At 38.8% G+C, this 18030-nt stretch overlaps 1 protein-coding gene across 1 annotated transcript in view; it reads left to right on the forward strand.

The window, feature by feature from the left end:
• LOC102805317 (AP-5 complex subunit beta-1-like) overlaps positions 1–18030 on the forward strand; it is a 158826-nt gene that overhangs the window by 21086 nt on the left and 119710 nt on the right. The window contains exon 4 of the mRNA XM_085504580.1: positions 932–1066. Within this exon, the coding sequence (XP_085360706.1) occupies positions 932–1066 (135 nt within the window). The remainder of the gene's footprint in view (positions 1–931; positions 1067–18030) is intronic.

The following is an 18030-nucleotide window of genomic DNA, read 5'->3' on the forward strand; positions in this document are numbered from 1 at the left end:
GTTAAATTAAACATCAATTCTTAGAATATTAGAATTCTCTTCATCGTCCGTCGTCGGCGGCAGCGGCGGTGTCAACTTTACAATTTTAACTTCTTCTTCGAAACCGTGAGTCAGAATGTATTCAAGTTTGATATGCAAGTACCTTGGGTAGATATCTCTCAGATTTGTTCATTCCATGTCAAAATCTCAAATTTTATATTTTTGCTGAATATTTTTGTGATTTTTGGTCAAAATTGATATTTTTGACTTCTTCTTTGAAACCGTAATTTTGAATGCTTTCTAATTTGGTGTATATAGGCACCTTGGGTAGATCTCTCTCAGATTTGCTCATTTCGTGATGATATCTTTAATTATCTAATTTGAATGAATTCTTTTGTCATTTTTGGTAAAAAGTAATATTTTCAACTTCTTGTTAAAAACCGCAAGTGCAATTGCTTTGATATTATACATATATAGGTACTACATGTGGACATCGCTCAGATTTGTTCATTTCGTGATGATATCTTCAATTATCCAATTTTAGTGAATATTTTTGTCATTTTTGGTAAAAAGGGATATTTTCGAATTTTTGTTGAAAACAATTGCTTCTAATGATATTTTCAGATCTTTAATTGAAATGTGTAATTGTATTGCTAACAGCGGAGCTATCTCAGCTGACAGGCTGCTTGTTTTAGAAAATTTAGTTTGACCTTTCCTAATTGTATATTTTACACATATAAAAGTCTATTTACTCTAAAATATAGCTGGAATTAATTTTCGCTGAAAAGACTTTTTGTGTGTTTTGTATGGTGTTTTTTACTGATTTTTCACTGATTTTTGATGAGTTGAATATAAAATATAGTAAAAAAGGATTTTATTTTCACTGAGTAATGCCTTTAGCGAAAATAAATTCCAAGCAAAAAGTATTTTACCATTATTGTTTCACCTTCAGGAACATCAAACTAAATTGTTTCTAGAGTTTGTTGACCTACTGCTTGGTGTGATAAGTCGAATCAATGATGGTGCAAGTAGGCAAACCAGAAGGACTGCTTGTGAATGCATGAAAGAAATAGAAATAATTTACCCTGTAAGTATATTGTATGATGATTGAGGATTTAATGACTTTACATGTATGTGTGATCATGAAACAGAGGTCTTGAACTTGGAATTGCCTGTTTATTTTAGCATGCAGTACTACTGACAGTTCTAGAAAGATCACCTACATCTATACTAAGTCTAAGCATATTTATAGGAAACATCGCCCCCTCAAAATATCGCCTATGGTTGACATAAAATAAACAAATAATAAATAGAAAGCATAAAAACTAATGTGGTAGTAAATATATTATATATAAACAGGATACAAATTGACATTGACTTTCAACTACATGGCCCTGAAACACAGTCCCTCCACAACCGGTTATGAAACGCTATTGTCAAAAGGTGTGAACGAGCTTAGATCGAGAAACAATGCATGTTTCAGCCTTCCAGCTGAAGTGATGACGTCATAGTTCACGCTGAAGCGCTCACACTGAGGTCGGTCGTTGGTCGAGTCGGAGAAATCAACGTAGTGTAATAGTTTCTTCAAATATATTTCGTAATTGACGCTATTATTTGAGTTTATTTAGTTGCCATTAACATCTTGAGTGAATATTAGGTCGTGTATGTCGTTTTTATCCGAGGTATCAAATGATTTGTGACTGGGAACTTCAGGCGCAGTTTTAGAATCGGTCATTGCATTTGTGTTATGACGATGTCGGTAGTTTTGTCTCAAATTGTTGACACTTTATCGAATATATAATGATAATTTTTCGAATTATCTTAAAATTGAATAGAATTTTACCAGGTTAATTCAGTTTATTGCGTTATAGGACATCGTTTATTTTGCAACTCGTTTTTTTTTTTGTGTGTAAAACAAAATGGCTGCCACTCGGTAGATCGGTTTCATTTTTGAAAACGTCGTGATTTCGTCGCTGATTATATACATATATTCATCAATATTTACTGATAGACAGTAATGCTAGTTTTCTGTTCACATTTATTTTTATTTTGTGTATGTTGTTTCTTAAAACGATTTTGGATTGTCGCCCGTCATTGCTTCGTCCACTGTTGGCTCGTAATCTAAATCAGACTCCACATCGCGGCTTTCCTCCTCTAAATCTGATGGCCAATCGACATTTTCATCGTCAAAATCGACGAAATCATCGTAGTATTTCCACATCACACTAATATTTTAGAGCGATCACGGAAGTAAAGACTATGTTGACACGAATGAAAACATTGAAAGTACGCATGCGCACTAAAGAAACGCAATGCTTTGTGGGAGAAATTACATCATCGGATATGCTAATTTTATGTTAATCTTGGGGAAAGATAGCAGAACGTCCGTATTTTACCGCTAGCGAAATAAACAAAGATTAAGCTGTTAAATAAACAACAGATTAACCAAAACACGCATTGTAACAATAGATATCTGACCATTTCATAACCGGTTGTGGAGGGACTGTGCCTGAAATTATTCACAGCGAACAGGGATGCTTTCTAATTCTATTCATACGTTGACCCAGGGCGTTTGTTCAGATAAATTTGGAACTTTATTTCTAAAGTAAAAGAAGCTGTCAACATGGGGTTTTAATTAATAAAAATTATCATGAATTCCAAACAAAGCTTTGAGAAGAATAACAAATTCTGATATGGAAGCAAAATCTATTATTCATGGTTGGATAATTTCCACATTTATTTTTTACATGGGCAGAAATGTTCCATCACTCTTCTCAAAGGGCGGCAGTCGTCATGCTGCGTCCTGTTCGATATGGGACTCATAGCGACGTATACAACGCGTGTAAAATACATTGTTTATTAGTCCCCATTCGGTCGAAGTCCGAAAATGGGGAGTTATAATTCGGTCTACGTGCGTCTGTGCATCCGTCCGGAGTCATATCTCAGAATCCCTTGGACCGATTCCGTTCATTCATTGCACGTGTCCAGTACTTTACGTGGGACATATGCACATACAGTGGTTTAGCGATTCAATTCAAAATGGCTGACTGGCAGCCATCTTGTTTTTTGAAAATGTTGTATTTTGAACATGCTTTGTCAGTTGTCATTCAAACTTGGTACATAGATTATACATGTTAGGATACATGTCCATGACGATTTATTTCGCAATTGGATCAAAGATGGTCAACTGGCAGGCATCTTTTTTTTTTTTATGCGGTATCTTGGATGTGCTCTGTCAGTTATGATTCAAATTTGGCACATACATGTACTTTATACATGTTAGGATGCATGTCCATCTGGTCAAGGATGGTCGATTGACAGCCATCTGACTTTTTGGCCTTACTCCTATATTTCCACAATTTATGTACCATTTTCATTCGTATTTGGCACATATATCATACATACATGTATCAGTGTGTTTCATAATCAGATCAACGATGGCCGAATAACGACTGTTTTTATTTTTGGCCATATTACTACTTTATGGAACACGTGTTTTGATGTAAATAAACAATCTGTTGTATACGCCACTTGGAACTCAAGTTTCAAGTACACACTCACAACAACCCCTCCGCTTTAATATGACGAGCACAGAGAGAACTTTCAAAAATTTAACGGGGACTGTCATTTTCAATGACTTGTTTACATGAAATTCGAACATGTGCTGCGCGACAACCACCACGCTTTAATTATTTTACACAAGAAAGCCATCACTGCACACATGTATGTAAATGTATGATGTCTGTAACCCCAGGTGCCCAGGTCCCACACAAAATCAGTTAAGGATGTACATCTTCCTTTCATAGAAATGTTTTCAAACAGTTCAACATTTGTGTAATATATTTTAATGAATTTTTAGAAATGAAAGGAAAAGCTGTTTTTTCGGCAAAGATAATGCATACAAATTTCAGTCTGTTGCAAAATTTATTGTAGAGCTCAACTATGTCAGATGCACCTAAAATAAAGTGAAAGGAATGTTTGTATAATCCAAGAATGCAACAACTTTTCTTAAAGGCCCAGGTATACTATAAATACGCTTCTAAACAATAGGGATTGTTTCCTTGAAAGTAATACTGTTGTAAACAGCTCCAGCCAAGCTCTGGTGAAGACGCAATTTCTCGAATTTAAAGAGTTGCTAGAGAGAGTACGAGCCAGAAATACCCCTAGTCATGTTTTAATGATATGAATACTGTGTTTTAATAGTATTGTTTACTGTTTACTCTTACTTGATGATAAAGAGTGTATTCCGGAAATATCACAGCATATGATGGTAAATGGAACAGCAATGGAACTCAAACCAGACGATCCTTTTGTTTAAGAAAATGGCAAATTCATGCCATAACTGTGTGGCCATAGCTAAATCAGGACAATTTTTGTTTTCTCTTAAATTACATTTTTTAACGCGACTACTAAATCTAGCCTTCACAGTCACGCTAACAGTATGAGAACAAATGACTAAACATATTTATATTAGGTAATACAAGTTCCGACTTTCCTTGTCTAACCAGCCATGTGAACATAAGGAAATTTACAGTAGCATATAGCAGTTTTAGTTTGCGTCATAAGTGGTCGGTCATCAGGTTTTCGCAGCAGTGATGCATCGTTTCAAACTTATTATCTTTACTATTGCCTAGTAGCAGCATTTATGCGCATGACAGCATGCTATGCATACGTGCATCGTGATCATCACTGTGGAATCATAGTTCAATGATACAAGGGTGGGAAATGAAAATGATATGTCATTCTGCATTTCAGATGAACACTTTTGTTGAAATAACACGTTTCATATCTGCTTGTCATTACGGAATGTCTATCACTGGGCAAAATCATTGATATGTCATTGTATATGCAGATATACATTTTGTGTATATTCACGGTATTCGTTCAGTATATGCAGATATGATTATGTATACAAATCGTGAAATGTACGTACATATGCACTGTGTATTTTGACGATTTCTTTCACCAGTGCCAGTCTTTGATGGCACCCAGCATATACAAAGTCTTGTAGTACAATTTACGTTGTTTACGAAGTCTGTATATTTACGCATACGTGGAGAATACTGTGTGTGTGTGTGTGGCATTTTCCAGTCTTATTTGGGATCACATGTGAGTTGCGATCACGGCCACCAGTACTTATAATAAATAATTGCTGGAACTGTTGAATCACCAGAGTTGGTACAGAGACAAGAATTGATGGTGTGCAGGTGCACATCAAGTTATTTTTTTGATTTGCCAAAGTTTCACTGTGTTTTTCTTTGATTTTTAACATTTTACTAGCAAAATTGCTGGAATATCAGACTTTTCCCGAAATTACCAGAGTTTAATCAGAGTTTTGATGATGAATGTGCAGTTCTCGTTTCGGTGGAAATCACCGGCATTTTCGTGCGAGGATATTGTATCCCAGAATTGTATCTTTCTTTGCGCAAAGTTTATATCGTCAATTTCATAGGTAAGAAACTTTGCTTATTATGGTATTTATACACTTTTAATTATCGTTTGTGACTCTGGTTTTGTGATCGTGAGAAACTCTTGGTAACCTGGTGAGAGCTTTGCCAGAAAAAACTGCCTTTCTATTATTGTTGTAAAAAGAGATTATGTATTGTGTAAATTGAAAGTTTACCTTAGCAAGAGGCTTGCAGTGTTCTCTCCGGGATTCAAACATCATGGCTAGCTTGCCAGACTCCGCCATGCTCAAAATTGCCATGCTTGATTTTCGCCCATTTACATTTGCTATGATTTCCACAGCTATTGTTCTATGAGATGCATCCTTGCTGCACTGTTTTCTCTCAAAACTAAATTAGACGCAATACACAATTTGTCCATCACCTTGTCACTATCACTTTTTGGCAAATTAATACGACCGATACTTGTTTATAGTAGTGATGTATGGGGTGACGAGTTCTCATCCAAATCACCAGTTGAGGACATTAATGTTCAATACTGTAGATATCTCTTTCGAGTTTCCCAAAAAAACCCAATTATGGGAATTTACAGCGAGTTAGGGAGATATATTTTATAATACAGACTTGCTGAATAATATTAAACAGGAATGTTTAATTGATATAAGTGATAAATTAACTTCAACAGAAATAAATATTACCAAGTCCAACCTCAATCATAAATTTACATCCCATTGGAAAGAAGAAATTCACAGTGATATTCGTGAAAAGTCTGAGGAAAAAAAACAAATGCAGAACTTACAAAACATTTAAATTCAATATCCGTATGGAACCATATCTCATCAATAACAAAAATATTGATTTGAAAAATGGTCTGGCTATGTTCCGTCTGAGTGACCATGCCCTCAAGATTGAGACTGGCAAACACTATTGTACTCCACTCAATAACAGGGTTTGTGACATGTGTAACCAAGGTACCATTGAAAATAAATTTCATTTTATGGTGGAGTGTCCCAAATACAATAATAGATGCAGTGTTCTATTTGATACAGATGCTGATGTGATTGACTCCTTTCACAACCTGCTTCCTGAAGAGCAGTTCACTGCACTGTTGAATAATGATAGTATTTTCATCCAGGTAGCACAGTATATCAACAAATGCTTTGAAATTAGACAACAAATTTTGGATTAATATACATCTTTCTTTTAGAAGGAATTGTTTTTTGTTTGTTTTTTCCATTAATATTCTGTTTTTGTAGATTAGTTTATTTTTTATAACTTCCTTATTAGTGTATTGATACTGTATACTTTTATCTGTAACCATTGCTATGTTCACAAGGCAGCATTCTATTGGAGCCAAACTACTGCTTCTGCCACATATTAACAGGAGATTATCTCCAATGCATTCATACGGTTGGGAGCCGAACAAGAGCTGAGATCTGCCAGAGTTTGATTCAGTTCAATCAGAGCCGAACAGTGCCCTGGAATATTTAGTATAAAAAAAATGGACTGAAAACGATTTTGGTGTCGTGTTTGTGTTTTTCTTTACGTGGCACGATGCCGTTGAGCTGGGAGAAAAAAAAGGAACAGTCAAGAGTCTGAGCATGGAGGTAGAAAAGACAATGCACTGGTGTACTAATTTAGGTATCCTGAATAAACAGGAAACACGGCAGCTAAAATGTGTTACAGCCTATTATTCGCTTAAGTTATTGTTCATTATGAGCAGGAAAATTAGGGACTCTGATTGAGATGGATAGTTCTTAACGACGGCCATGTTTTTTTCTAATGTTGACAATGCAGTATGCAAATTACCAGCACACGTGTGAAGCTACTAAAGCCTGGCACAAAAAAAAATGTGCCGGCACATTAGATACGTTCATCTTGCCACTTAGAGCTGCCAGTTTGGGACCCAAATATATGTGTTGTCATTTTTGTTATAGTCGCAAACTGAACTCAAGATTTTGCCTCGACTGAATTTGCGATCTGTGGCATTCCCAGTTGTGGTAGCGCTTTGAAGTGGGGTTGAAGCTGAGGGCAAGCGTTCGCAAAGAGCTGGTATGCGTTGCTCTAAAAGTGGAATCCCCAGCCAAAGCTAGCGATGTGTTTGTTTTTCATGAGTGATAAAAATCCTTTTTTCCTTGGTAAGGAAACGAGGCTTGCCTCCTATCGCGGACTGAGAAAAATCGAGAGTTGCCACGGTCGGACTCCCTGCTCAATGTAGCAGAATTGACGACTGAGGCAATTAAGACCTTCACAGTCGTTCATTGTTGAGGTGACGTTTTCTCCCAATGTGGAGTCAGTTTCTCCGTGCGATAATTACCGAGGCGGGCATGCATCATTCCACACTTTGTCAGGGGAATGCAGTTGCCAGTCACCATGGATACCAACATTGGTAGACAGTGTATTCCTACTCTGCGAGGGAGGCCTCCAGTGTTGGTACTCCTGTGCAGGGTTGTATGAAGCCCCCTATTATTATTATTATTTATTAATGCCTATTGTCCCCAGTGTTCTCCCCAGACTTCATGTCAAGCATCACGGCCAATTTGCATAACAATGCATCTAATTTGCATAATTTTTATTTGCATAATAATCAGTTTTTCCCAACAAATATTGTCAATCTACAATTAATTAAAGACAAGATATTTTTATATCTGATAAATTTTATATCATTTTACTGCATTGTATTTTTTGTTTTTGTATCAAGTCAAATAAAGTTTGAAATGGAACATCATAAAAAGGAAAAAAAAATTGAAAAACTTGTGTTATAGCCAGTCAGTGAATATACTGTTATCCATGGATGTAACTGGTTCATCATTGTGTATAAGTTTTAGTGCCCATGTCACTGTCGGTTCATATAAACGTCGGGGAAAACATTTTTTGGTTAAATATATAAAGTCGGCAAGATATCGAAATATGTTGAAATTAATAAATCAATAATTAAAAAAAAATTCTACAATGGCAGTTCGGCGATTTTTCATTGCAATATACCTTGTGAGTACAACGCTACGATCACCGTAACATTGTCAGCTGACGGCATTGCGTTGGACGGGTATTCACCGCTGCTATTGCGATCATCGGTATCTGACTTTTTGGTGTGAAATACACAAATTGTTTCTTAAAACGATTCATTGATGTTAATAATCATAAGCATTACATCTAAATTGCCAACGAGATGTTGTTTTTAAACATCGCGGAAAATCATGCATTCTGCGCCGCCATCTTTGTTACCTCGATCAGAACCCCCTGATACCCCAGCATGCATCGGTCACAATGTTGCAACGTGCATTATGTCGCCTTAGGGCGGCGTTTTTCTGTACTAAGGTACCCTATGAATGGGGTATTTCCAGAGGTCAGAGTTTGTTTTGTCTCATCCCGTCTCATCTGCTGTTGAAATATTCATACTTTTCTTTCCAATGCGACTTAATTTCTTTTTTTAATTTTGGAGTAAATAATGTCACCAGCGATTGAGTGATAACAAATCAGAGTTCAGCAAATCGGGGTTGATCTTCCCGACGTACGCCGTGACTTGTTTTGTCACATTGTTGCCGTTGCGTGCAATGGGCAAATTATTGCTATTCCAGTAATTTTTTTTTTTTATTTGGAGGCTCTGCACTTTTGAAAGACTTCGCAACATATTGCAGACTTCCGTTTTTATCACTGACTTTGTATGGCTAACAAAAGCGGGATTACCTAAATCGATCAATACATGTTATTGTTTTAAATACGTGCAAGACGAGACTGACACTTGTAAACAAAAATATAAGCATCACGGCTGAGTGACCAAGCGTCACGGACAAAGGGCAAGCATCACGACCGAGTGTCCAAGCGTCACGGTACCGTGTCGCTTCAGAGGCCTGGGGAGAACACTGGTCCCTCCTGGGACATAGGCCACCAACAAGATTTCTCCAACCAGGCCAGTCCTGTGCCAGACCCTTCACTTTCTCTCCAGGTATAGCCCAACCTTCGGACATCAGTCTCTAGATCCCGTCGGCAGGTATTTCTTGGACGGCCCTGTTTCCTTTTGCCCTGTGGGTTCCAGCTGAGTGCCAACCTTGTGATGTTTTGGGTTGGTTTTCGAAGGGTGTGTCCTAGCCATCGCCAGCGTCTCTATAGTATTTCCTGTTCAATGGGTTGCTGACTTGTTCTTTCCCATAACACCTGGTCTGGCCGTATGTTCTTTAGCTGGTTGAAGGCTGCCCTCGCTTTGCTAATTCTGACTTGTACATCGGTGTCTGTCCCTCCTGATTTATCTATGTTACTCCCCAGGTAGGTGAAGCTCTCCACTTCTTCTAAATTTTTACCTCCCAATGTGACTTGGTTTGTGTTAGTTGCATTTATCCTAAGTACCTTTGTCTTTGTTAGTCCCCGTGCGTCTGTGCGTCCATGCATCCGTGCGTCCGTCCGGAGTCATATCTCAGAATCCCTTTGACCGATTCCGTTCATTCTTTGCATGTGCTTAGTACTTTATGTGAGACATATGCACATGCAGTGGTTTAGCGATTGCATTCAAAATGGCCGACTGGCAGCCTTCTTGTTTTTTGAAAATGTTGTATTTTGGACATGCTTTGTCAGTTTTCATTCAAACTTAGTACATAGATTATACATGTCAGGATACATGTCTATGACGATTTATTTTCACAATTGGATCAAAGATGGCCGACTGTCAGCCATCTTGTTTTTTGAAAATGTTGTATTTTGGACATGCTTTGTCAGCTTTCATTGAAATTTAGTACATAGATCATACATGTTAGGATACATGTCGCTGACCGTTTGTGAGTTCCTGAGTCTGTCCGTCCGTCCATGCATCAGTCTGTCCAGAGTCATATTTCAGAATCGAGTTTACCGATTTCGTTCATTCTTTGCATGTGCCTAGTACCTTATGTGGGACATATGCACATGCAGTGGTTTAGCGATTCGATAAAAAATGGCCGACTGGCAGCCATATTGATTTTTGAAAATGTTCTATTTTGGACATGCTTTGTCATGCAATAAAAGTTTCTCTTTAAATTTTGTACAAAGATAGTATAGCAAGGGATACATGCGCACCAACATTATTTTTGTGATTCGATTCAATATGGCCAGCCAATGCCCAATTTTCATATAAAAGTGCCAAATCGTAATTTTTTCATTTTCGGAGTTGTTTCTCAGAGATGACTAGGCCAATTTGGATCAAAGTTGGTATGATGATCATACATATTGGGTTATAGTTGCATGTCATATTTTTTCTGTGATTCAAACTAATATGGTGGACTGGTGGCCATTTTGTTTTTCATACCCATGCCTACTTTCTCATGAATGCAGTGAACATTTCTGTTTAAATTTCGTACAAAGACAGTATACATGTACCAATAGATACATTAACATGAACATTATTTTTGTGATTTGATTCAATATGACTGCCCAATGTTCAATTCTCGTGTAAAAGCACTAAATCATAATTTTTTACAAATCCATCTCCTATTAATGGTTTCAATCTAATCTCAATGACTTCAGCAGCATCAAATTGATATGTCAGATCACAAAATCTTGGACGGGGACTGTGTCATTAACAATGACTTGTTGGGTGTATGTTAAGGCCAATTCTGGTAGAGTTGTAGCTGACTGTATCTGTCTTGTCTTGCATCTGCTGTTGTGTATGGGAGAGCAGAGCAAGGTCATCCGCAAAATCCAGGTCATCCAGTTGTCCCCAGAGAGACCACTGGATACCATTTCTCCTGCCCTTGGTTGATGTTCTTATTACCCAGTCAATGGTAAGAAGAAACAGGAAAGGTGACAGCAAATAGCCCTGTCTGACACCAGTCCTAACGTGGAAGACATCAGTCAGCTGTCCTCCATGGACAACACGGCAGGTCATACCCTGGTATGAGTTCTTGATGATATTTGTGATTTTATCTGGTATGCCATTATGCCTCATGAGATTCTAAAGAGTGGGCCTATCAATGCTATCAAAGGCCTTCATGTAGTCTAAAAATTTGATGTACAACGAAGAGTTCCACCCGAGTGATTGTTCTATAATGCGTAAAGTTGTTATCTGGTCTATGCAGCTTCTTCTCGTCCTAAAACCAGCCTGCTCGTCACATAGGATTTCATCCACCACGTCATTTATTCTATTGAGAAGAATGCGGTTAAAAACTTTTCCTGGTATTGAGAGCAGTGTGATCCCCTTGTAGTTTTCACATTGACTAAGGTCACCCTTCTTTGGTAGCTTTACAAGATAGCCCTCCTTCCAATCTATCGGGGTGTTTTCCTCCTTCCAAATGCTCTGGAAAAGTGGGTAGAGGATTTCCACATTTACTGCAACATTTTGCTTTTAGAACCTCAGCTGAAATACCATCTGGTCCGGCAGATTTACCCATCTTCAGCTGTGTGATGGATCTACGTATTTCTTCTTTTGTTGGTGGACTGCAGTCAATAGGTAGGTTGTTATCAACTGGTGGAATCTCTGGTGTGTCATGCGGGCCTGGCCTGTTCAGCAGCTCTTCAAAATGCTCCTTCCACCTCCTCTTCTGACCTTCATCATCCGTGATGGCATTTCTCTCCTTATCTTTCACTGGTCGTTCCGGTTTGTTGAACTTGCCCGATAGACTCCTTATGATTGAATACAGTTCTCTCATATTCCCGTTGTGATATGCTTCCTCTGCTTCATCTGCAACTGTCTCCATATAGTCTTGTTTGTCTTTCTTTATCCCCTGTTTGACAGATTTGTTTATCTTTGTGTTTTCTTGTTGAGCTTTTGACTTCTGAGACCTTGTTCGACTGTTGTTGATGGCTGCCTCCTTCTCCCTTTGTTCTTCAACCTTCTTCAAGATTTGTTGAGACATCCACTCCTTGTGTTTGCGTCTCACTGGGCCAAGTACTTCTTTACATGCTTCAGTAACGGAATCCTTTATTCCTACCTACCTCCTCCCACTGACCCATCCTCTATCATTAAATCATTAAGTACTTCAAACCTGTTCTGTAACTTAATGTTGAAATCCTCTAGTTTCATCGAATCCTTCAAGAGTGCGACATTATATCTTGGTATATTGCTCTTTTGTCCAGAAAGGTCTCTCCTAAGTTTGAGTTTGACGTGTGACACAAGTAGATGGTGATCCGTTGCTACATCCGCTCCTCTTCTGACTCTTACATGTACATCTTGAAGAGATCTGCAGAACTTCTTATTTATTCAAATGTGGTCTATCTGATTCTCTGTGACTGCATCCGGAGATACCCATGTTGCCTTGTGGATCCTTTTATGTTGGAAAACACTCCCGCCTATCACTAACTGGCTTGAAGCGCAAAAATCCACAAATCTTTCCCCATTTTCATTTCTCTCTCCAACACCTTCACGCCCAATTTGATTAAAATCTGATGTAGTGTACAGGCTTTAATTATTTTGGCTATAAACTTATTTTAATTTTATTTTTTATTACTTTTGTTATTAATGCCTTTTTATTTTATTATTATTTTACTTTGATTTTGATTTTGTGTTTTTTTTATTCTGCCCTACATACATCTGATCCGACGCCTATGTAAGTCCCGTTCAAATCTCGCGTAAGTAACAGCCAATCACAGCCCCCCTTTTATACAGGCTGTCGGTTGCTTACTTTTCAGTGTAGCGATACTCTACGGGCAATCTTTCTGTACATTGTATTTTGCCCACTTGAATAAACCATTAATAGAAAATTGCTAGTATATTTTTATTTACAAAAGAAATTTCACAGCATTTTACAATTTTTGTCATTACATTGAATATTTTTTTCACTTCCAACAAATGTGTACACTTCCAGATACATCTTCGCCAGCCAAGGTTCATTCATTCCGTCATCGCTTCAATTTTACATCAAATACTGAGCATAATTATCTAGAATGGAAGCAAAAAAATAAGTAAATCGTAATGATTAGAACACTGTAAACAGCTATAGTAAACAATGCAAACTGATTTTACATTGTATAACGGTCACCGGCCTATGGCATCGACGCAGAAAATTGGAGCAAAAAAATATTTCCTGATCAATTGCAATGTGTTCCAAATAAAAAATATTTTATTCCAGCCCAAATCAGCTCAATTACTTTAATAAAGAGTTATTGTATAATGTACAAAATGTTGATACATTTTGATGAATATTTACAGCTACGGCTTCAATACCGTAGACAATTTTGGTCTGATCGTCGACAAAACATCACCCATCTCCAGGGCAAGCGACTGGAAAAAGACACCGGTGTTCGATGGAACCGGTGGAAACAAAATCGTCACTCCCAGAATAACTACGCAAAATAACGATCTAAACTCTAACCATTCGAGCCACAATATTAACATGAAAATGACTTTCGTTGCATTTGACAATGATAAACTTACGGAAAAGCCGTGTTATTCTCGATCGCTAACGTAGGTATAATCCGCCATTTTATTTGAGTGTGTTTGCCCAGTGACGTCATCATGTGCGCTATAGAAGGTATGCGCTATAGGTCTGTGATTCGTTGACTAAAATCGTCGATAGTGGGTCTCGTTGAAATCTTGTTACATCGGCATCGGGTCAGATGTGGGTAGGGCGGAATTAAAAAAAAATCACAAAATCAAAATCAAAGTAATTGATTGGTTTTCTTGTTGACGTTTCTGTAGCTAGTACTTTTTTACAGGGTGGGGCTGCTAACCCCACGCCCAACCTCCTCCTTTTTCCTGGCTCGGGACCGGCACTGTCTAAGGTGTTGGTTAGTCAATGCGTCCCTGATTTAGGTTACTCGCACAGTGCCACAGCCTTCTTCATGGGTTCCCTCATGCAATTGTAAAGACGGGTTATGCGGATCAGGAAGGCCATTTTGCATGGTCATTTGACCGGCACCTGAGCCTGTAAGTGCATTAGGTGCTGCAGGCATAACTTAAATCCATCAACTTTGTAGAATAGGTCTCCTTGGTTAGAGCGCCAGCTCACGCTTTTAAGTTCTGACCGGCTGAGTGCTAAGCAACAAACCACAATTCTTGGGCACTTGGATCAGTTTTTTCTGCACAGAGAGTCGCTATGTGCGTCATCCTGAAAGTCCATTCTGCCCTCTGGCAAGGATTTGTTTTGGTTGATTGAGAGGCAATACTGAGTCAATGCGCTTACCCTACTCTAGCGGGGAGAGCCTTTGGTACGTGGCCGGCTTGTTGGTGGCCGGCTAGCTGACGCGGTGGTCATTAGTGGTGGTTGCTCAGGATCAACGTATTTATTGAAGCAACCATTCTAGTTGGCTTGGGCTGTTTACCCTTTTTCGGCCAACAGTTCAAACAAAAACCACAGGACGGCTCAGGCAATAAGTCCCATACTTTTTTACCAGAACCAGTGAGGATCTAAAGCGCTTGTGGTCTCCTTCTAAGGGGCAGAAGAAGACCAGTAGTGGGAAGTGTCAGAAGGGGTCCAAGAATGTGGCCCTGGTGGTAGGACGTTCTGGCATTTCCGGGGGCCAGGGAGCCACGAAGTTAAAGGCTTTACCGTTTGCTTGGGCATGGATGGTCGTGCGACTGGAATTTGGAGAGCTCTAGCTCTAGCTCTGAACCCCTGTCCGCTCCTCCCCATCGGATCGCGCCTCAGCAGCACACACCAGCTTGGCGCAGGAGAGTTTCTGACCCCTGGACTCTTGCAGTAGAGTCTTGGGGGGGGGGGGGGGTATCGAAGCCCTCTCCGGTCTCCTCCTCCTCTGACAACTGGACCCCCCCCCCCCCCCCCCCCCCCCGTCTGGTCTTCTACCAAGGGATGAGGTCAAGGCAGAGACGACCTGGCAGGAATTAGCCAGCCTTCTGGAGAGAAGGGCTGTACGCCTAGTGGAGAACCCCATATAAAGGGTTCTATTCCCACATCCTCCTCATTCCCAAGAGTTGGGGGGATGGCATCCTGTCCTAGTCCTCAGGCGACTGAACGGGTTTGTGGAGCTCAATCGCTTCCTGATGGCAACGCCTATTTATGTGTCTCTGTTAGTGCTCTTGGGCAATTGGCTAGCGTCGTGGGAATTGAGCTATGCATATTTCCACATCCCCATCCATCACTTTTGCAGTCGGTATCTCTGATTCCCTTTTACGAGTATACCACCCTCCCTTTTCGTTTTTGCGCGACTCTGTACATCGTCATCTGGATTTGTTTAGACTGGTGACCCAGCTGCTCTAACGGTCATTGGTTTATCTGAACCCATACCTCGGCGACTGGTTAAGGCACAACCGAGACAGGGAGGTGTTAGCAGAGATAAAAAATCTGTGCAATATGTCATAGGGACACTGCACAGACCTGATAGTTTTTAGGGTAATATGAGTACATATTAATTACCTAATTTGCATAATTAATTAATTTTCAGCTTTTGATATTTAAAGTAGTAATAATCACATTTCAATGAAATTTGGTAAATAGATGTCATAGGGACACTGCACAGACCTCATAGTTTTTAGGGTAATATGAGTACTTATTAATTACCTAATTTGCATAATTAATTAATTTTCAGCTTTTGATATTTAATTGATATTTCAAGTAGTAATTATCACATTTCAATGACACTTGGTACATAGATGTCATAGGACACTGCACAGACCTGATAGTTTTTAGGGTAATATCAGTACATATTAATTACCTAATTTGCATAATTAATACATTTTCAGCTATTGATATTTCAAGTATCATCACATTTCAATGACACTTGGTACATATTTACTTAAGGACTGTGCAGACCCCTGATTAGTTTTTGGGTAAATATTTGTGCATATTAATTACATTATTAGCATAATCAGTACTAATCATCATATTTCAATGAGACTTGCTACATAGATCTTCTAGGACTATGCAGAGACCTGATTAGTTTTAATTGGATATTAATCACCTAATTTGCATAATGTTCCACTGGTATATAAAGAACCACGAATTTGATTTTAATGAAACTTTTAAAGAGAACTATGCAGAGACCCAATTAGTTTTTGGTAAATATTTATTCTTATTAATCACCTAATTAACATAATTAATTAACACTGATATCTCAATTACTGATCATCACATTTGAATAAAATTTGGTACATAAATGCTCTAGGACAATAGACAGGCCTGATTTATTTTGGGTTAAATTTTGTTCATATTAATTCTCTTATTAGCATAATAATTCATAATTTTTTTGTTCTGTTCTGTTCATATTAGTTACCTGATTTACATAATTAGTTTTCAGCTTTTATATCAATATCTCATGTACAAGTAATTTTTAATTAATTTTTAATGTGTCTTCGATACTCTCCGCACACAGGAGTTCTTTCTAAGCTTTCTTTGATTTTGAGGATTGTGTTTTGTTTGAGAACGCCATCTTAACTCCAAGTACATGTATGCGTTGAGGCACTTGTCCAGAACATTTCATTATCACCCCTTTGTAAAGAATTACACTCTGTCTCCCAATTATTTGTTGTTATATGTCGAGATACAACTATTTAGGAGTTGGTCAGATACTCTTATATTGTTTTTGCAACTGTTTTGTCATGATTTTCACAATGTTTTGTATTGTTTACATTTTGATCATTTGTGTTGTTGATTTCGAAAAGTTTGACGTCGCTGGTCGATCCACGATGTCATGACTACTAATCAACACTATATATCACTATAATCAGGATTAGTAACATAAGTTTCCTCCACTGTAGCTGCCTCTTCCATTTCGAGAACAAAATCCCAGTCAATGTTGTTGTCGTCAAAATCTATCAATTCACTTTCCGTGGCATGGTTTCAATGTTTTGGTCTATGCACTACACATGAATTCCAAGTCAGGCGCTTTGCATTCTGGGTATATTAACATGGCCGCAATCCATCTCTGGAGGGTCAAAAACAACGCTAATGATATGCACACTAATCCGCAGGTGTGAATCGTTTATTTACCCGTGACGAGCACTATTTCAAAGAAATACAAAGGACTGTGATTAATTATTACCTGAGAAACCTCCAAGCGCTGGAGGAGGGTCTCTACAGGTTGGAACCAGTGGTGACAGTTCAGACAGTTTTCGTTGACCCAGCCCACATCACCAAGGGATCCCATGTGCGAAAGAGTTAGCGCAATGGTGTCTTCAGCCAAAACCAGCCTCCTTTTTGCATGACGCTGCTGGCTTCGGTCTGCACTATTGAACCCCAAGAATACACTCTTTCATGCATTAAAATTGTTGGGGCCCTCTTTTATTGTTCAGGCGACCTGCTTTAGTAAGTCTCCCTAGATTTGGGGGGCCTACTACCTGCTTTAGTAAGTCTCCCTAGATTTGGGGGGCCTACTCTCGGGCACCCGGTCTAGAAGAGTCACCTGATTGGTTGTATCCCTGGACAAGACTTCTTGTTAGTGAGTAGTTTTAGATTTCTCTCAGCTTTTTGACCTTTTCTGCTTTTTATGTCGAAAAATATACATTTCAGCATTGGAGCTTCCCCACCTCTGGTGAGCGTGCTACTTGAGTAATAAATGAAATTTATTATTTCCATGGATTTTCTGGTAGGTGATGTAGTAAACTATTAGGGTTGTACAAACCTGTTTGTTTACTCGTACCTAATCATACCTACCTGAAAATCCGTAGAATCCGCCCACCTCCCCACAAGCTTCCGAGTGGCCATTGTGGCGCAGCAGAACATTTGTGAGAATTGGAACTGACAGGCCTCGGGTGCGTGATCGCCCTGGGGGGTTACCCCTTAGGTGAGGC

Source organism: Saccoglossus kowalevskii, chromosome 10 (genome assembly GCF_978046115.1).
Source record: "Saccoglossus kowalevskii chromosome 10, keSacKowa6.1, whole genome shotgun sequence".
NCBI classification, from domain to species: Eukaryota; Metazoa; Hemichordata; class Enteropneusta; family Harrimaniidae; genus Saccoglossus; species Saccoglossus kowalevskii.